Source organism: Equus caballus, chromosome 8, assembly GCF_041296265.1.
Source record: "Equus caballus isolate H_3958 breed thoroughbred chromosome 8, TB-T2T, whole genome shotgun sequence".
Taxonomy (NCBI): Eukaryota; Metazoa; Chordata; class Mammalia; order Perissodactyla; family Equidae; genus Equus; species Equus caballus.
This window is the reverse complement of record NC_091691.1, coordinates 9,396,416-9,414,583: the sequence shown is the minus strand read 5'-3', so window position 1 is coordinate 9,414,583 and position 18,168 is coordinate 9,396,416. Positions and strand designations below refer to the sequence as shown.

The following is an 18,168-nucleotide window of genomic DNA, read 5'->3' as shown; positions in this document are numbered from 1 at the left end:
CAACCTTGTTCAATCATTGGAACAGCAAATGGCGTTAGAATTACATTCTGATCTTTTGGGGGGAAATGTCCTTTTTTTTTTTTTTTTGCTTGAGGAAGATTGGCCCTGAGCTAACATCTGTGCCGATCTTCCTCTATTTTGTATGTGGGACACTGCCACAGCATGGCCTGATGAGCAGTGTATAGGTTGGCGCCTAGGATCCGAACCTGTGAACCCTGGGCTGCTGAAGCAGAACGTGTGAATTTATCCACTATGCCACTAGGCCGGCCCCCAAAGTCTATTTTTTTAACACATCTCAGAAACAGGCCTCCTGTGAAAAGTGACTGCCACCTCAAAGAGAATCAGAAGACTTCACTGAGGGTGGACAATTAGGCAAATAAAAGATGAGCCCCAACTTGACGCTGAGAGAAAAGCTAATACTACATTCAACAGCCATTGTCCACCAGCACTTCATAAAATCAGCTTCCCTAGATCCTCTGGAATTGGTAGAAGCCACAACAGGTGATAGCCCGTAAACGTAATAGTCTTTACATTGCTGAATTACGGGAGGAGAGAAAATACACACAAGAGAACCCTCAGCAAGAAGCAGCCCTAGGTCTTTAGAGGCACAAACAAAGATAAACTCAATCTCACTTTGTAATTATATTATTAAATCTGAGGTTGGCAGTACTACTATGCTACACCATCCAAATTTGCATAAACATTTATGGGATACAATGAACTGAAATTGCTAAAAGACTATCTAAAAAGAAGAAGTGGAAAATAGTAAAAGGATAACTTAATCATGAAAAAGAGAGTATCATTTTACATTATCCTTATTTTTATATTTTCATTAACAATTTAAAGGAAATACATTACATATTATGATGTAAATAGATCCACAGGAGTAGTTGTTTAACTGATACCGGGTTGGTGAGCGTGAGTGAAATCATAAAATTAAAGTAAAACTTAATTCAGTTAGCAATATAGGCAACAACAAAATAAAAACATCAAGTAAGTTTCAATGTAGATAAATATCACATATTTATTTGGGAACAAGGGTATATTAATATAGCTTGGCCCTACCTTTAAAAAGAAATGAAATCTTGAAACTTTCAAAAAAGGCCAAACTACAGAACACCGTGCACATCCTGGGAGCTTTCTTTACAGATGCACCTGGACCAGGGAGCTTTCTCTGTTGCAGTTAAGAATCACAAAACAAAAACAACTGACACACTAGATCAGACCTATATGTAAAGCGACACAGACTGCATAGCTACGCAACAATGGCAGAAACTTAGAAAGCTGCAGGAGGCTAAACAAACAGTGGGGGGGAAAATAGGCAGCAAATGGTGACAGATTTTGTGAATTACAACCATATGACAAAAAGAGAGGTCATTAAGATGTGAGATGATGCCCAGAACCACACCGTGCAAAGCCAACAGTCTCTCTAAGAAATGTTGATAAGAAAAGCCCACCTGGAATAGATACAGCAGTAAAGGCAATGCTAAAAATAAACGAGATAAACTAAATTGCTTTAAGGAAAGAGAAGAAAATATTGAAGAGCTTCAGGCACCTGCGAGATGCAGCTTTCTTCAGGGTCAGCCTTAGGTCACTTGCTATAAGATGGGAAAGAATATGGCACAGAAAAACCTAAAGGTGAGAGCAGCGCTGAGCTACTTCTCACAGCACAGGGAAGATATCCTTACATTTATCTAAACAAATTGCTTCAAAGGCAAAACGGTAAGTATGATTCTGCTGATCTCAACACATTCACTCCAATATTCTAAGGTAGCAGCAGAAACACCTCAGAATAAAGAATTGATATCTTCATGAACTAAACAAAAACTGTTTCATGTAAATTACTTGTGGAAGTGTATAGGGAGCGAATGAGAAAATACTAGAAAAATGGAAAGGAGAGACAGATTGATTTTTCTTGTTGTCCATTCCGCCCCCCCCACCCACCCTCCCCCAAGCCCTGGAGCTCCAAAGCACACCTGCTCTGAGTCAGACTTTATTAACAGCAAGTCCCCCAGTGGGAGAAGCCATTAGGTTCCTGCAGCAAAGACTCACCTTTGTATGGGATTATAAAATTGCATGAAGAGAGGTTTCCTTACCACTTTTTTTCCTAAAATGTGAAATCTTCAACTTTCAGGAAAATACTTTTTATAGCTATGAATTGCCCAGGGATCATATGAGTATCATTTAGTTCATCAAACTCTTACTTAGCATATATTTTAAGCCAAGTACCATACTAACCAATATATTAAAACTATCTAATGCTGCAAATCTTTTCAAAACTAGATAAAATGTCTAATGATACTGCCATCAAAATTTTGAGGTTCATTCAAAAATGTACCATTTCAGAGACAAAAATAGAGTTCTGTTTGACATGATCTAATTAAAATGGAATATTATTAGCGGTCTACCAGTTGCCATCAATCTGCCTTACTGTCTCCATCACTCTGCAAAGATGACATTTGGTGTACACTTTCAGCCCAATCTTCCTAAGAGCTCATTCCTCAAAAACCAATGTTCCTCAAAGTGAAACCAATCGGTTTGGGGCCTTAGAACACCTCCAGTCTCCACAGGACTAGTTTCAATCCATTGTTTTTCCATAATACCAATTGTATAAAACAGAAGTATAGGAGGAGAAAACCATGCAAGCTAGTGTCTGTCTGTTTCTCTCTCTTTACTTTTAATTCAACATAATCTTTTAATGCTCCTTTGAAAAATGTTAGACACAGCCTATAGTTAGATCCATATTTCCTTTTATGAAATTAGAATGTCTAATATCTTCGCTTATTTGATTATTTCTAGATGGCATATTGGTCCAACTGAGCAAATCAGTTTACTACTAGAGTTGTTGGGGTTTAGAGGCATAGAATTTAGAACCACAAAAAAAATAAGGATTCTTTAGATAATCCTAAAATCCAGAGAATTCAATTCATTTATCCACGGTCATATAGTTAGTTAACAAAAAATTCCAAAATATAATCTAGGTTCACAAACTTCCATCCCAGTGGCCTTACCACCATCCTATTCTGCCTCATTAACATCAACTATTGCCAGTGATTCTTCATCTTCCATCATCTAAAATATCCAATCTTCACAAATTTGATAACCTATCAATTCTGAAGGCCTGAGTCTAAAGTCTTCGAAGGCTAGAAATGTTCTACTTTAAGTTAGTCTTGGACCAAATACTTTTATCATATTTACCTCTCATGGGAGATTTCATAGCAGCTTCTACCATCCCCACCAGAAGCTGGAGACTCTTGGGGTCCTGAGCCAGTCCAGATGCAAAGGCTGCCAGGGCATCGGCATGACGTCCGAGGTACTGGAGGGCAACACCCTGTCGGAAGTATGCCTGGAAATAAAGAAAAGATAATGCATGTTTTACTTATACGCTATGCTCCAACAAGGCTGATAGTGATTCTCTATTAGAATAACAGGTCAGCAAACTAAGATTGAGATAGTCTTGGATCAAAAACCTAGTAAATGGTTCATAATCAAATTCGATTTCTTCCAACATCATAAATGTAAGCATACTCCTTTCAGGCAAACTATATTTAAAACTTTCACTCTCTTCTCTTCTAGAACACATTAATTTTATTACATTCTTGTCATTTATTCATATATTGCTTTTATTTATTGTCTTTTGATGATTTTTAAAATATTTTTTCCCAAGCTTTAATAGCATAAGCTCCTCAGGGACAAAGGTTTGGAGATTTCTTTACATCTCACCAAATATCTGGTACAGTGCAAGATAATTGAGAGACATTCAAATTCTACCTGTTTTATATTTTCCCCTTTTACGTAAAGGGAAAACTCAATGTGTGATTATTATTAAGACAATCTTAATAATAAGTAACATAACATGGATACATTTAATGTGGTGTTTCAGACATAATATTTAAAAGCTGTTATCTAAAATATGTGTGCTTTGCCTAGAGACAAAATAAGACTGTTGTCCTTTGTATTCTTTAATTGTATTAGTTTAAAAACTAGTATTATCATCTGTGATTACAGGAAAACATCCTTCCTTCTAGCCAATTGCAGAAAGAGCCAGAAAATTAATAAAATATTTAAGTTTAAGAATAGTCTTAAGAACATGCAGTTTGTTTTCAAGCACACAGAGTAAAACCAAGTAAATGAACAAAGTGTTACTAATACATAACCAGCAAAGGACCTTGTACCTGATTAAATAATACATAAAAATGACATTAATGCATTCACTGCTTATAAGACAACATCTGTTTCTGAAATACTTGGCCTCCTATTCAACTTAAATATTCTTACAATACTATTTGTCTATAACATAAATTTAACTTTTTCAGTCCAATATATTTTGAAATTGTCACAAATTGTATTCATGGGATCTAAATGAAGCTTCAAATAACTTCTAAAACTACTACTCAATAAACTTAATACATAATTTTATAATTTTACATTATGCACACATACACACAGAGAGTAAGAGAGAGCACCTTTCATGTTTACAAAACATATTACCTTATTTCATTTTTATAACTACCTTTTGAGGTAATTTAAGGAAAGCAATACTATTTGGTGTTTCTATTAAGAAACAATCCATAAACAGAATGAATACTCAGATTATTATGGGCTATTCAGACTTCTATTAGTTTAAACTACCAGCAGCTGTTAAAACTCAGACCCAAGTAAGACAATAACCTGTAAATGCACTTTCATTACTAATTCATAAGATCACCTCCTTTCACTGGACTCAGCCACTGTTTTAATCTTTAATGTGTTTATAGATATTTTTCACTACCGTTTTTATTTCACATTTTAGGTGATTTTTATAACCCAAGAGGCAATATATACCACATCCAACTAAAAATAACTATAGTTTACATAATTCTAGAAATGCTATATTAAAGCTAAACTAAAAAAATTTATATACATATATACTTATGTATATATGTATATAAATTGTATATATGTATATATAAATTATACATATTTTATATATGTATTAAATTTATATACATATATTTATACATAAATATGCTAAATACCTATAAACTATAATTATTATTTATGGAGAGAGAGAAAAAATATCTGTAGTTATTGATTCAAGCACATATTTTAAGAAACACAAAAATCTATTGTAATCATTTCACAATATATGCTGTACACCTTACTGTATGTCAACTATGTCTCAATAAAATTGAAAGAACACAAAAATCTTTCATTACTCTCAATGAATTTTTATAATTTCTTGCATATTTAAAGCAAAACTTTATCATTCATTACTTCACTGAGAGAAGAACTGATTTCCCTCTCTGCCAAATGAAATCACCGAAAAGTATGATTTATCTACTCCCGAATAGGTCGGGAAAGTCCACAGAGAACTGCGAGTTAGGGTATTAAGTTCACAGAGCAGTTAAAGAAGAATGTGTGTGTTCTGTTTTCTTAGGGCACTCAGAAATTAGATGAGAAACGGTATGATTGGACCAATCATCCACAATCTTGGCTTCCTTTCTTCAGAAGATTTTGAAAAGTGGTATAGCAGAGAAGGCTCAAAGTCTCCCTTGGTCCTCCCTTATCCCTTCCAGAATCCCCCACCCAACTTTATAAGATTTTCTTGTTAAAAGCTTAGAGTTGTGGGGCCAGCCAGGTGGCATAGTGGTTAAATTTGCATACTCTTGCCTTGGTGGGCAGCCGTTCACGGGGTTGGATCCCCGGTGCGGACCTAAGCACTGCTTATCAAGCCATGCCATGGCAGGTGTCTCACATATAAAATAGAGGAGGATGGGCACAGATGTTAGCTCAGGGCCAATCTTCCTCAGCAAAAAAGCTCAGGGCTAATTGTCCTCAAAAAAAAAAAAGCTTAAGAATTGTATGCCTGTCAAGCATGAGTCAAACTCTGACAAAATCCTGTTCCAAACTCATAGAGTGGAGCTCTCCCAACTTTTTTCCACGCAATTTTCATCACATGTACAAACAGCTATTGAATACAAATTAGTTACCTATACTTCTTGGAGAGATATGCCACTATGGAGTTCAAGTTGATGATGACAAAACCTAGGTTACTGTGGGTAACTGTGGTACAACAGAAACAGTTCAGCACAGTGCCTGACATAGAGTAAGTACTCAATAAAATTAGCTATTTTGTTAACGAGAAAGAATCACAGCAAGAACACATAATTACAGCCTAACAGGATATAAGGGGAATCCAAGAAAAACTTTAAATCTCTTATTATTCCATATAATATTATTCAATTCCTATCACCTCTTCATTCTCTCCTCCTCCTGCTCCACAAAAGACTGTTGGCAAGTGGGAAACTCACTGCTGTAGGGCTCCCAGGCAAAATCAGAAACACCTGACTACCAGAAATTGGTATCATCAAGTCTTAGGAGATGTAGCAGCCGCCCACAGGACCCCTCGCCAGCCTCTTCCAAAGAGAAGGTCAAGATGTGCTGAGATTCACAGCTGTTTACCAGAGAGTCAAGAAAATCGATGTGATCCACTGTAGCCTACCTGCTTCTCCCCTTCTGGTTCCTGCTACTAATTTTTCTGTTACTGACCACTACAGGTTTCACAAGAAGTTGCTTCAAGTGGGAAAGGGAAACTTCTGATCACTTTTAGGATTGAGTAGGGGTAGTATATGTGCAGCATGCCAAACGAAGGTGGGGCCTACAAAGCAATGTTGAACACTTGGTACCCAGCCAACCTCAGATAATGTATCCCCCTGCCTCAGCAGCCCTCCCACCTGACATGTACCACATTCTGGTCACTGATTATGTAGTAGACAGAGAAGGAAAGGCAACATGGATTGACCATTGGGAGCACCTATACCTCGAGAACAAGGGTTTTAACCTGAAGCTTTAGCCAAGAAGAGAAACTTATAGGGAGCTAGTTAATACGAGACTAAAGGCAGGATGCCTAGATTTTCAAATGTTGCAGAGTCATTCATTTATTTTTTATTGTTCACCACAAAGAGCCCCCAGTGATTATTCTACACATGCTACTAAATAACCTCACAAATAATAGAAATACAACTGAGTTACAAGAATAAGTTTTCATTCCTTCCCTCCTTTCTTCAATAACACGCTCTAAAATCCACACTGCCAGGCACTGTGGTGTGTACCACAAATAAAAAGAAACAAATACAGGACTCGTATCCTCGAGGCGCTCACAGTCCAGAGGGAAGAATATAAAAAGCTATAAATGACTTGAGAAAGACACAATTTTTTTTTAAAAAAAGCTATAAATGTCTTGACTGATACCTACAGTAACTGCTTACTAATAGCAAGGATTTTTAATAATTTTACAGTAATAAAAATGTAACTAACGACCAAAGTATTCATGCTCTGTTGTTAAAATTGTTAGTATTTGCGCTTTATCAAGTGGCCATTCCTCTTACCTCAGAGAGTTTGCCACAGACTCAGTGTTTCTGTCCCTCCAAAATGAATACGTGGAAACCTAATCCCCAACGTGGTGGGATGTGAAGGTGGGGCTTTCGGGAGGTGATTAGGTCATGACAGTGAAGCCCTCATGAACGGGATTAGTGCCCTGATAAAAGAGACCCCAGAGAGCTCCCTCCTCCCTCCTCCCTCCTCCCTTCTCCCATGTGAGGCCACACAAGAGGACAGCGATCTATTAACCAGGACCCCGCCAAACACCAAATTTGCTGTCTCTTTGGTGTTGGACTTCCCAGCCTCCAGAACCGCGAGAGATGAAAGTCTGTTCTTTAAGCCACTCAGTCTGCGGGATTTTGCTACAGTCCAAATGGACTAAGACAGGGTAAAGCAAAACACTCAAAGACTAAACATGAGAAACAGTAAGCTACTCCAAACGCCCCTGGAAGTACTGAAGGACCTTTAAGCATTCCATTCCTGGTTCACGATTCGAAAACATCACTGAACCCAATAATAACCTCACATCCTACTCTCCCATGGCTCAAATGAGTGATGAAGTAAACAACTACCCTCATAGGTACATGTGTATATTTATAACATAAAATATACCACAAATACATGTAATAGGTAAAGATATATAAAATTTAGAATGTTTACTTATACTTACAATACATAATCCATTACTTAGTTCAAACATTCACAAATATTCTGCCTTCTATTTAACCTGTACTTTCAGATATTATACTTTAATGTTCCTAACCTGTCTTTCACTGTTTGAATTTGAACTTTTTTACATCTTTTGAAGAACAGACATCTCTAACTAGAACATGGTGATATACCTGCTAGCCAGTCATACCGTCTGCTACCACACCATCCATCACCATCTTTTTCAACAATGTTTGTAAATTACATAACTATTTTACTGAATTTTCCTTTATTATTTTATCTTAATATGAGTAGAAATAGGGAAAATAGAAATGCTGAGTCTAGTTCTTAAAAATCAGCAGCACTAACCTATAATTTAACACAACTGAGTCAAAAATGAAAATGATTATAGGATGCCAAAAGCAGAAAAACTTTAACGTCACTGAATGTACATGAAACAACTATGTTCAGTTGTGATGGAAAAGGACAAAAACAGAGAATACATAAAAAATGATTTTTAAAAGGAAAGCCATGATTTGAGAATTGATTTTTTAGTTCTCTAGGAATTAACAGTCCCCACTCACTGAACATGTCAATCTTTTGTCTGATATATTCATGTTTGATCTTCTATGTACTTGGCTTTCATATACTTTTTCAGGAAAGCATCATATGGGAAAATAAAAGACTGTTTGTATTACTTAAAACATATATCCATCATAAGAGCAAAATGGAAATACTATGCACATATTTCCTACTATAAAATTTGTTATATATTATAAACTATACATTATGTCACATAAAAATCTGACACATAAAAATGAAGGCACAGGATGCATGGCCTCAATAAGTTGTCATCTTCTTGCATGAAATAGGCACCTGTATGGATACATACATGCAAATTATTTTTACGTCCTTTTTTATGCATGTTTGATTTAGAACAATAGAGAAATTAATAAAACTTTTTGCAATGATGGAACTGTTCTCTGCACTAATAACAGTAGCCTCTAGCCAGCCACATGTGACCAGTGAGCACTTGAAATGTGGTTAGTGTGACTAAAAAGCTAAATTATAAATTTTATTTCATTTTCTTAGTTTAAATTTAAATAGCCACAAGTGGCTAGTAGCTACTGTATTGGACAGTACAGTTCTAAAGTTTGGTCTTCCTCTAACAACAAACTTCCAAATACAAATCTAAATTGGAAAGTGAACAGGGATGTACTAAGCAAGTTAAATAACTACCACAAAAGCTCTGAACTGAAGCTCTGTTCCTCATTCCCAAGGCAGCTGACACAGAAGAGAAAGGACTCATAAGGCTGAGACTGGAATCCCGTCCTGGTTACTTTTTAGCTGTGTGCCTTTGGCTAAGGCACTTAACTTTACCAGACTTCATGTTCCATTTCCACTTATAGAGAGGATGAAAATGATGACCTCAAAGGGTTGTAACAATGGGTGCTAAATGATATCAGATACAAAACATAGAGTAGGTACTTTGTAAAAAATTGAACAGAGTGAATTTTTCAGTAACAGTGTCTCTATTTGACATTTGCAATTTAATCAAGCGGCTCATCTGCCTGACCAGCTCACAGACTAGAAATCACCTTTGGTAAAGTGGGTGAGGGGCTGACAAAAACTGAGGCACAAAACAAAAATTAATGATAATAATGATCACCTTGAGTTATTAAGAAAATAGCTAACTTATGTTTGGCATCTTCTGTTTCAAAAGCCTGTAAAGTGGGTAATACATTTGAGGGAAATTTTTAAATCAAAATTGGTTTAATCTATTCTTAATTTTCTGAGGAAACTCCATACTGCTTTCCATAATGGCTGCACCAGTTTGCACTCCCACCAGCAGTGTACGAGGGTTCCCTTCTCTCCACATCCTCTCCAACATTTGTTGTTTCCTGTCTTGTTAATTACAGCCATTCTGACTGGAGTGAGGTGATACCTCATTGTAGTTTTGATTTGCATTTCCCTGATAGCTAATGATGTTGAGCATCTTTTCATGTGCCTGTTGGCCATCGGTATATCTTCTTTGGAGAAATCTCTGTTCAGACCTTTGGCCAATTTTTCAATTGGGTGGTTGGTTTTTTTGTTGTTGAGATGTATGAGTTCTTTGTATATTTTGGATATTAACCCCTTATCTGATATATGATTTGCAAATATCTTCTCCCAATTGTTAGGTTGTCTTTTTGTTTTGTTGATGATTTCCTTTGCTGTGCAGAAGCTTTTTAGTTTGATGTAGTCCCATTTGTTCATTTTTTCTTTTGTTTCCCTTGCCCAGTCAGACGTGGCACTTGAAAATATGCTGCTAAGACTGATGTCAAAGAGCATACTGCCTATGTTTTCTTCTAGAATTGTCATGGTTTCGGGTCTTACGTTCAAGTCTTTAATCCATTTTGAGTTGATTTTTGTGCATGGTGTAAGGGAATGGTCTACTTTCTTTCTTTTGCATGTGACTGTCCAGTTTTCCCAACATCATTTATTAAAGAGACTCTCCTTTCTCCATCGTATGCTCTTGGCTCCCTTGTCGAATATTAGCTGTCCATAAATGTGTGAGCTTATTTCTGGGCTCTCGATTCTGTTCCATTGATCTGTGTGTCTGTTTTTGTTCATTGCAGCATTACACACAACAGCCAAGACTTGGAAGCCACCTAGGTGCCCATCAAGGGACGAATGGATAAAGAAGGTGTGGTATTTATACACAATGGAATACTACTCAGCCATAAGAAATGATGAAATCTGGCCATTTCTGACAACATGGATGGTCCTTGACGGTATTATGCTGAGTGAAATTAGTCAGAGGGAGAAAGTCAAATACTGTATGATCTCACTCATATGTAGAAGATAAAAACAATGACAAACAAACACATAGTAATGGAGATTGGATTGGTGGTTACCATAGGGGAAGGTGGGGAAGGCAAAAGGGGTGATTAGGCTCACATGTGAGGGGATGGACTATAATTAGTTTTTGGGTGGTGAACATGATGTAATCTACACAGAATTCGAAATATATTACGATGAACATCTGGGAAAAAAAATTTAGATAAACCCAAAACAATTGTAAAACCAAAAAATAAAGTAATTGGTTTTAAAAATGTTTATACTTTGGCAGTTGACTGACTAAGCTTCAATTATCTAGTGCATTCATTATTTGGGAAAAAACATTATATGCAGGTTAAATAAGGTCCTTTGGCTTAGGTGGAAAAGAAGAAATAGTGGCAGAAAATAGATGATCAAAAATCTGTCTATAGAAACATGAAACAGTCCTTCTTCTCAGAGACTTCATTCTGTTTCATTGATTATTAGAATTACTACAAGATGTTCTAAGGCCCAAACCTGATGCCTAGAATTAGACATTTAGAATTAACAAGAACCCATTCTGACCATATCGATCCTGCCACTATAAATTACTGTAAGTTTTACTGCATATATGTAGGAGTTTTATTTTCCAAAACCTTTTCTAGTTATCATTTGTTTACCCGCTACTTTGTGCCCAACACTTTGCTCAGGGCTTTCCATAGTTTATCACTAACCCTCCCAGTACCTGCAAGAAATTCTTATAATGGCTGTGGTAGAAAAAGAGGTGGTTACAAGACTTGCCCCAAATCAGACAGCTGCAAAGTGAGACAAACGTGCTACCAAACTCTCTTTCCACTATTCCACACTACCTCTTTGATAAAAGAATTAATGGTGTGCAATTAACCTCTACATCAAGCTTTTTGTCTGAGAATTCTTGTACTTGCAAAATTCAACCTATGGAGGCAGAAATGAAGGAAAATCAGAAATGACACAGAAAATTTATGAACATGAATATTTAATTTCTATTCCATTAGCAACCGTTGATTGTAGAACAATTTTTAATGAATTGGATGGAGGGAAAATTCATTTCATTAACCTTTCATATAAATGTATTATTATTGAACCAAACAGGCCACTGTACTTGCAACTCAGTTCGATGTTAATTAGATTACAGGCATGAGGCTTTAAATCAAAGAGAAACAAAAGGAGCCATCAGCAAGCTTCTCAGCCAATGCTTGTTTGTTTGTTGGCTAAAATGGACTTTTACCTGCAATAAAATTTGCTATTCTTCTTTTATTTTCTGACATTTTCAGGTGAATTTTCTCTTGCTTCTATTTACTGACACTTTATATTAAAAATAAAAATAAATAAAACCTCGAGAATCAGCAAAGAACACATTCTTCATGTAGCAATGTGCTTTACCTGCTCAGCTGGGAGTAATCGTTCCTATCTCTCCATAAAACTACACTTCCACTTTTTTACTGTCTGTCTTAGTGTATGCTGAAAGCACATGCAAGAGATAGGAGGCTATTTTAGAAAACACCATTATTTAGTTTGCAACCCAGAGTTAGAGGCCCAAATGGCCTAAACATAATGTTCTAACCAAATCTGCAGCTGTGAATTGTTTTTCTCTCCAACATTGGCTTTTGGTATGTTCAATATCAATTTCAAGGAAATCTGCTCTCAATCCTGACTATTTCATATCATATCAGCTATTTCTTTTCCCAAAATTAATTTTAAACTAATTATATGAAAAGTGCTAAGGTAACATATTTTAAAAAGAAATTAGAAATTTGATAAGAAGATAAAGAAAAGATGAAATGACAGCCAGGAGTTAAATAACTAAGTAGGTGTCATTTTCTAGCACTGGAGAGATTCCCAATGTTAAAGCTTATGTCAGATTATAAAACGTGTGTACCATCATCTGGAGTTTCTCTTTCAAGCTTTAAAAATAAACACTGAAAGAAGTCTGAAGTCCCCTAGAGCAATGATTCTGAAGTTTCCATATCTTGTGCCTTCACTCTATGGGTGTGGCATAGGAGGAGAGAAAAGTCATGCCAAGAAGAAAACCAGGGAATTTCCTGAACATTCTCCAAGAAATCATCTGGCTTTGGCATGAGTTCTGTGCCCCCGCCCTACCAATCCCCCCTACCCTGGAACACAGAGCACGTGTGCCTTCACGCATGGCCTGGCCCTGGAGAAGGCAGTAAGACCAGAAGCAAAATGGAAAAAATAATGATGGGCAGAGAGAATGGTGGATTCGGAAAAACACTGGAGCCAATAATGTGGGAATTAAAGAATCCTGAATTCTCACTAAATGTTGAAAAAAATACTTAGCATCTCACCTACCATTATGCAGCTATACCCAAACGATACCAGATTAATGGAAATCTACTCCCTCCACAAAGCAGTCTATCAGAAATTATTGCCATAAATGCTATATATTGGAATATAGAAGTTCTACGTAAGGCTTCCTTGACCAGATGAAATTCCACCATTAGTGACTCATTCCTTTATCTCTCTCATCTTTCTGATTTATCAACTCTTGCTTTTATCATCAAATTACAATTAAAATGGGAGTTCATAGCATTATACTGTGAAGAAGGGCAAAGGCATACAATAATATAACACATCTCCTGAAATGTCAAATTTATTTGAAGTTTTTGAAAGAGAATTTTTTAAATTAATAAACTGTTTTAGAGCAGTTCTAGATTCATAGCAAAATTGAACAAAAAGTACGAGAATTCCCATATAACCATTGTTCTGACAAACACACAACCTTCCCCACTATCAACATCTTACACCACAGTGATACGTTTTTACAATCAATGGAGAATTATTTTTATATGAAAAATTATAGAAGAAAATGAAGAGTTCACACAATTTTTTTAAAAAAGAAAACATAAATAAATGACCATTTCCATACCGCCTATAGCCCCAATCCTTAAAATAGCCCCTCTCTTTTGACTTTAGGTATTTGGGAAAGCAAAGTTTGCCTAAACCACTGACAACCTATACCTTTGTCAACTGCTTCAATTGCTAGCTGGCAGTAAGAGTCTCTAGAAAATAACAAGTATTAGAGAGACGGACATGGACAGGGTGACATGAGCAAGTGGTGAGAGCAGGGCTGAAAGGCAAGAATATATGCCCCCCAAAAACTTACACAAATATTTCATACATGTTTTTCTAAATGATGAACTTCATGGCCTACCTCTTTCCCTTTCCTGCATTATGTAATCTTTCTACATTGGTACACATATGTTAGGGTGACACACATCACAATGAAAAATAAGAAAAAGAAAAATGTTTGCCTCTCAATACTTACCAGAACAAAAATATAACAGTACACTTTATATCTTTATTCAAAAGAGAAGGGGTTCCATTTCTAGGCAAGATGGAGTAAGTATCCAGTCCTTCCTGCTAAATACAACCACGCCCTAGAAAGACTTCAGGGAACAGCTCTCTGAGAACTCTGAATAGTAAATGGTAGCAGATGGACTGAGGGAGAAGACCAGAATTCAAAGTAGTACCAAACCAGCAATGGGTTTCCTGCTTGTTTTGTTTATCCTTCCCATCTGGTATCACCCAGCTTGGAAGCAAAGGCAGTTCAAAACGAGCAAGTACTCATTGGGTGCGAATAGAAAGCATTCCAAGAAAAGTCCTCTTCTTCCGGTCAGAGGAGCAAAAAAGGACTTCAAAGGGTCAGAAAGAGTGAAGAAAATCCTGTTTTTAAAATTTTCTTTCCATTCTTGCCCAGTCCACAACCTGTGCAAGCCAGCAGTGGCAGGCATGGCAATAGCAGTGGCTGCTGGGCGGGCATCTAAAATTCTGAAAAGGGGACACTTCTCTCTGATCACAGGAGCTATGGTCCCAAGGGTGCAGAATGAGTCCCAATGCTTTTTTTTCTCTCTCTGCTCCCTCACTCTTTGATGTCTCATATGAACATAATTACAGGATATACATGGCAGAGCAGGGAAACTAAAGTCCTAGTTTTTGGCTAGAGGATGGGAAGGGATGGGGGCAGCTAGAGAGCAGGAAAGTGGCAGGGAGATTAGATATAGGAGGCAGCTTATGAGAGCTATCCCATAAAGAGGTGTATGGATCTGACCCTAAATAGCATACCTAAGGCTTTGAGGACTAAACTATAGGAGAGACTACTAATTAGTTCTCAGACTGGCCACTGGGTGATACATACAAAAGAAAGGTCCTAGTAGAAGTACAAAGGGTCTGAAAACTTAAGTGACATAGGAAATGAAGTCCACAAAATATGGGTTGGGACCTATAGCCTGAATCTAATCAGGTAACTTGACTATTAACACAAGAAAACAAAACAATAAAAAACTACATTCTTCTTAAAATCTAAACAAGATGCAAAGAATAACACCAAAACATTCAAGATATAAACAAAATTATGTGGCCTATGAAGAATGAGAAAAATCTCAACTCTCAAGAAAATAAGGCAATCAAGAGATGCCAACTCTGAGGTGATGACACAGAAGTTAACATTATCAGTCAAAGATTTTAAAGTAGCTATTATATCCATGTTGTAAGAAGTAAGGACAAACACTCCTGCAACAAGTGGAAAGACAGATACTCTCAGAAAAGAAATAAAAGATATAAAGAAAAACCAAATAAAAAATTTAAAACATAAAAATACAATAACAAGTTAAATTACTAAGAATGGGCTCAATGGTAAAATTGAGATGACAGAGGAAAAAGATGAGTGAATTTAAAAATAGATCAATACAAATTACCCACTCTGAATAACAGAGAGAAAAATAAGTGAAAAACAAAATTAAACAGAGCCTCAGGGTTATGTTGGGTGATACCAAAAGGTTTATCATTCATGTCATAGGAGTCCCAGTAGGAAACAATAAAAGAGTATGGAGCAGAAAGAAAACAAAACAAACAAACAAAAAAACTTGAACAAACAATAATTGAGAATTTCCAATGTTTTGTGGAAGACATAAGCCTACAGATTCAAGAAGGTCAGCAAACCTCACACAAGATTATGCCAAAGAAATCCATGCCTAGAAACATAATCAAGCTACTGAAAACTAAAGACAAAGAAAACCATCTGGAAAGCACCCAGAGAAAAGTGCCATATTACACATGAGGAAACAATTCAAATACCTGCATAGTTCTTATCACAAACCATGGGGGCGAGAAAGCAGTGGAAAGACATTTTTAAAGTGTTAAAAGAAAAGAACTGTAAACTCAGAATTCTGTAATCCTTCAGGAAAATATCCTTCAGGAATGATGCTGAAATAAAGACGCTATCAGATGAAGGAAAACTAAAGAAGAATGTGCTAGCAGTAGACCTACTCTAAAACAAATGCTAAAGGAAGTTCTTTAGAGACAAGAGAAATCATACTAGAGGGAAAGGTGGCAGTACAATAAGTCTAAATAAATAGATAGATAGATAGCAAACAAATTGGAAAAGAAGAAATAAAACTGTTCCTATAAGAAGCCAAGATGATTATCTATATAAACAATCCCAAGGAATACAGAAAAAAGCTCCTATAACTAACCAATGAATTTAGCAAGATCAATGGATACAAGGTTAACACACAAAAATAAATCAAATTTCCTAAAAAAAAAGAATAACTAGAAATTGAACTTTTAAAAGTAATACCATTGACAACAGCTCCAAAAAGTAAAATATTTAGATATAAATCTAACTAAATATACATAAGATGAGTGTGCTGAAAACTACCAAGTGCTCATAAAAGAAATAAATGAAGGCCTATATATATGAAGAAATACACCATGTACACGAATTGAAAGACTAAACATAGTTACAATGTCAACTCTCCCCAAACTGAACCAACATAAATAGATTTAATGTAATTCCAATCAAAATCCAACAAGATTTTTTGTACATATAGACAGCTGAGTCTAAAAACTTATACAGAAAAGTAAAGGAACTAAAATAGCCAAAATAATTTTGAAAAATAAAAAGTTGGAGGTCTTATAGAAGCCAATTTTGAAATTTCCTGTGAAATTACAGTAGTCAATACAGTGTAATACTGGTAAAGAAATAGATACATATCAAGAGAACAGAACAGAGAGTCCAGAAATAGATGCACAGAAATACAGACAATTAATTTTTTACAAAGTTGGGAAGGGAATTAAAAAAGAAAGGAGATACTTTTCAACAAATGGTGCTGGAACACTTGAGCATTCACATGCAGAAAAATGAACCTCAACCCATGTTTTGCACTTTATAGAAAAATAACCTCAACTGGAACACAGGCCTAAATATGAAAAAGTAAAACTATAAAACTTCTAGAAGAAAATATTTGTGACATAGAGTTAGACAAAAAGTTATTAAATATGACACTAAGAAAGAATCAGAGCAAAAATGGCAACGTGGTAGCTTCAAGGGCCCATCCCTCTAAAGAAACATTGAAAACTCAAGAAAAACTATCAGGATTAACTTTGTCTGAACTTTGGAACACAATCACAGGTTTACACCAACAAAACAAATGCTGAACCAAGAAAAAGGCAACTTAAAAATGGTAGGAGGGGCTGGCCCAGTGGTGCAGTGGTTAAGTGCACACGTTCTGCTTTGGCGGTCCCGGGTTCACCAGTTCAGATTCCAGGTGCAGACATGGCACCGCTTGGCACACCATGCTGTGGTAGACATCCCACATATAAAGTAGAGGAAGATGGGCACGGATGTTAGCTCAGGGCCAGTCTTCCTCAGCAAAAAGAGGAGGATTAGCAGCAGATGTTAGCTCAGGGCTAATCTTCCTCAAAAACAAACAAACAAAAAATTTTTTTTAAATAATAGGAAAGATTTGTGACATTTTAACATGGCCTTGCCCCAGCCTCCTCCCTGGCTTGGTGACAGTCTTGAATCCAGCAGCCCACATTCCCAGTGTGGGAACCAGTTGCCTGGCTCTGGAGGGATCACAGCAGACCTTAATTCTCAAATAATCATGTTTGTCTGTTCTGATCTGTCTGAAGGCTAAGGACAATGTAAGGTGCATGCCTTTGTTTCACTTAACTTAGAACTCTCTTAGGGCAGAAAAACCACAGGCATTCCTCAAAAACATTTTTTTTTTTTAAAGATTTTATTTTTTCCTTTTTCTCCCCAAAGCCCCCCGGTACATAGTTGTGTATTCTTCGTTGTGGGTTCTTCTAGTTGTGGCATGTGGGACGCTGCCTCAGCGTGGTCTGATGAGCAGTGCCATGTCCGCGCCGAGGATTCGAACTAACGAAACACTGGGCCGCCTGCAGCGGAGCGCGCGAACTTAACCACTCAGCCACGGGGCCAGCCCCTCAAAAACATTTTAATGCAAATAAACAACCTCCAGTCACCTGGGGCCAAAGATTACAGTTGAGGCATACAAT

General features: G+C 36.6%; 1 protein-coding gene across 4 annotated transcripts in view; it reads right to left on the bottom strand.

Annotated features, from left to right (window-relative positions):
* TTC28 (tetratricopeptide repeat domain 28) overlaps positions 1 to 18,168 on the bottom strand; it is a 596,893-nt gene that overhangs the window by 277,859 nt on the left and 300,866 nt on the right. For all 4 annotated transcript variants that reach the window (XM_023648122.2, XM_023648123.2, XM_023648125.2 and 1 more), the window contains one exon: positions 3,199 to 3,346. In XM_023648122.2, coding sequence (XP_023503890.1) covers positions 3,199 to 3,346 — 148 coding nt within the window. The remainder of the gene's footprint in view (positions 1 to 3,198; positions 3,347 to 18,168) is intronic.